Source organism: Zea mays, chromosome 2 (genome assembly GCF_902167145.1).
Source record: "Zea mays cultivar B73 chromosome 2, Zm-B73-REFERENCE-NAM-5.0, whole genome shotgun sequence".
Lineage (NCBI taxonomy): Eukaryota > Viridiplantae > Streptophyta > Magnoliopsida > Poales > Poaceae > Zea > Zea mays.
In genome coordinates, this window is record NC_050097.1 from 141,376,308 (window position 1) to 141,379,862 (window position 3,555).

Genomic DNA, 3,555 nt, shown 5'->3' on the forward strand with positions numbered 1-3,555 from the left:
TCTTTTCCCTTTGGCCCATTTCATTCTTTCCCTTGGATGGCCATTTCTTTTCTTTTTACCGCACGTCTAGCTCCACATGAACGACATGCTAACTTATGCCTGACATCAGCTACATATTTTATTTGAAACAATGGCGCTCGGGCTCTGATAGGACCCACAGTTCAGCTTCACTCAGTGTCCACGCATGACGCCGCAGATCCACTTGCCAGCTTCGCTCATCCATCGCGCACACGAGAAACGCCGCTGTCTGGTGGTCCCAACATGACAGCTACATCTTCCTGCTCGAACGGACTCCGCTATTTCTGCGCAGTCGTAACCACCATGCGCGAGATCGATCTGACCAACAACCTCAGCTAGGATCCCGCTACCCAAATCACACCCCCGTGGCAAAAAAAAATTGATTTCCTCCTGCGCCTATAAAGTCTGGGGCGCTGCTTCTCTGGGGCATTAGTACCGCGCGATGATAGGAGGGAGAACCAGGAAACGCCAGGGCCACCATTGTTGGGAGAGAAAGCTTGCCGCCATGGGGAAGTCAGAGAATTCGGTGGCCAATTTCCGCCTCTGTCTATGCCCGCCGCAATCGCTGCTCGGTGCGCCTGTCTGCTGCTCGCGGTCCGGCTCAGTTGCTGCGACGTCGAGCTCAAGCAGCCGCGGGGGGATTCACCATCGCACGCCAAGCGGGCGTACCGTACACACGATGAACCGACGTGGTTGGCTCCTCACCAGGTCGGAGCTCCATCGCCGATCAGTGCTGCTGCCAGAACCTCTGGTGAGAATCTTTCCCCCCCTTGCCACTTTTGCTTTGCTCGTCCGTGCCGGTAGTACTCCGTAGGCTCAGATTCTGGGGTTCTGGCAATCTATGGGTCGGTCGCCGTGCAGGCGTGGTCCTGGGGCGGGTGCAGCGTCACCACTCGGCAAGTCTGAGGTAGAAGAAAACGCCGTGACCGTAGATGAGCGCGGACGACTGTGATTAGCTAGCAGATCTGGCCATCGTTTGTGTAGCGGACGTCTCAGATCAGATCGGGGATAGCGTTGATTCTTGGTCATTGGATCAGGATCGATAGACAGGAAGGCGTGGTCGGCTTTGAACCGTAGGATAGAGATCTGACGACCATAGTCACGTATCGGTTTATAATGTTGGGGTTCTAATCTGATCCATCAGTATTGAATCGGACGGCTAGGATCGCCCTATACCCCTTCGTCGCGCCCCTTTTGCTAAAACGACCCCGAGTTAAATCTAGGAAATTGATCGGGATCTAACCCGTAGTCCACTCGGTGGTTGGCTGTGTCTGGGATATCTTGTGAGTTAATCCCCGACCTTCTCTGTATTAGTGTGCCCAGTCCAGAAACCTAGGAAATTCAGAAAAAATAATTTAGGAAATGGTTTTTATGTATAAAAATATATCCAAAACTTATTTAATTCATAGAAATTCCATTTTTACTCCTTTTTAACCCATTCCAGTTGCAATAATTTTGTATTAATATTTTCTATTAACTAATAACACTGTTTAGCCATGAAACTTGAATTGAAATTATTCGTTAGGATTAATCAATTTTAAGTACCAAGTAATTTCGGAAATTCATAACTTAATAATCGTAGCTCCGAATTTAGTGATTCACGTTCCCACGATCTCGTAGCAATGCGTAGATTATTACTACGCAGTTTATTCTTAGGTATGGTGTGATGTTAATTTTGCCTATACCATGTATGTCTGTATTGCTACATTTAGCAGTGAGGTCACGAGAACCTGAAGAGCAAGTTGGTACCTGGAATCTCAAGTCTCAGGCAAGTTGTGCCCTTGATCACTTCTTTTTACCCAGTCATGTTCTGATTAATCATAATGATCTGCATAGGTTAATTTTGATGGGACCCAACATGTTACCCTAGTTTGATTATCTTTATACCTTGACTCCACTAAACTTTTTGGGTAGTACCTGCTATTGCTTTATGTGGTTTTGGGTATGAAGATTACACTATTCATGATTATACTTTTGTTATCAGTTGTTATCTATTGTTCATGTTAAGATTATTATATTAATTGGAACATGGAGAACCACCCGGGAAAACAGTGCTACCACAAGGGTTTATGGACGCCCTTGGCTGATTAACTAGGAAACCTAGTGGATGATTACCTTACCCAAAAGGGGCAAGGGAAGTAGGGGAGTGGTCAGTGTAGGGAGGTCCTTGGTTGATTTTGCTGTGATGGCGGTCATTCGAGGGACTCCTGCACTGGAGCTTCCTATAAACTGTAGCGGGTTTTCTGAAGCTAGTGGAACTTTGTAAAGGCCTCGTAGTGTTACCCTGCCTCGCCTCCTCGATAGAGGTGTATTGGATTGGCCGTCTCTTGGCAGATGGGTAACATGACTTGTGGGTAAAGATGCACAACCTCTGCAGAGTGTAAAACTGGTATACTAGCCGTGCTCACGGTCGTGAGCAGCTCGGACACTCACATGATTAATTTATGGAACTAAATTCAATTTGTCATATGCATTGCATCGCATGTGATGTTATTTTTGTTCTACTACTTAATTGGGATGGTATTTACTTATACTTAGTAATTGCTAATAAAATTTTGACCAACTTTAAAAGCAATGCTCAACTCTAACCATCCTCTTTGGTAAGTTTTACAGTTCACGTGAGCTCTCACCTTTGGCGAGTTCATGCACATTATTCTCCACAACTTGTTGAGCGATGAACGTATGTGAGCTCACTCTTGCTGTCTCACCCCCCCACAGGTCAAGAACAGGTACCTCAAGATGAGGCGCATGGAGGATGCTGTGATGAGTTCGTGAGTGGTCTAGACCGTCGTCTCCCAGTCAACTTTGGGTTGCTGGACCGTTGTCTCCTTATAATGTAATTATTTATTTATTTTGTACAAAACTCCTATTATATAGTAAAGATGTGACATTCGATCCTGTGCCATGATTCATCATATGTGTGAGACTTGGTCCCAGCACACCTGGTGATTATGTTCACGCCCGGGTCTTGGTGCCCCTAAAACCCGGGTGTGACAGAAGTGGTATTAGAGGAATGTTGACTGTAGGACGAAACCTAGATAGAACTGGACAACCATTGTCTACTTACATTTGTTACTCTGATTCTTTTTCTAAACTTTTCTTAATCTTTACTAATCTATTTCCGCTTTACTCTGATTATTCTTACCTTTTCTTTCTAAAGACAAATGTGGATTTCACACTTTGAAATCCTGTACATGAAGTAACCTGTAAGAATACGAGACCTACTCTTAGGAACAAAAACAAAACTATTTTTATAGGTATCTATACGCTTGAATGTTTGTTCTTATGGTACTTGTCTGATTTGGATCTTTGATTGAGTGTGATGAGTTGTGGAGTAATGTCCACAATTACATCTGCATATATATATAGGCATAAATATAAATAAATAAAATTCATAAGATAAAAAACTAGATTATTCCCCATTAAAATATATCTAGTTTAATATATCCATCTTATTTTACAAGACTCTATCTTATCTTAATGGATTCATCTTATCTTGAAGTAATCATCTTATCCTAACCATTTTACTTATCTCAT

At 43.7% G+C, this 3,555-nt stretch overlaps 1 protein-coding gene across 1 annotated transcript; it reads left to right on the forward strand.

The window, feature by feature from the left end:
• The first annotated feature begins 567 nt into the window (after window positions 1-567).
• LOC109939164 (uncharacterized) lies at window positions 568-2,858 on the forward strand. Its single transcript, XM_020549326.1, has 2 exons — window positions 568-769; window positions 2,737-2,858. Exons 1-2 carry the CDS (start codon window positions 568-570, stop codon window positions 2,856-2,858), a joined length of 324 nt encoding a protein of 107 aa, XP_020404915.1.
• The last annotated feature ends 697 nt before the right edge of the window (window positions 2,859-3,555 follow it).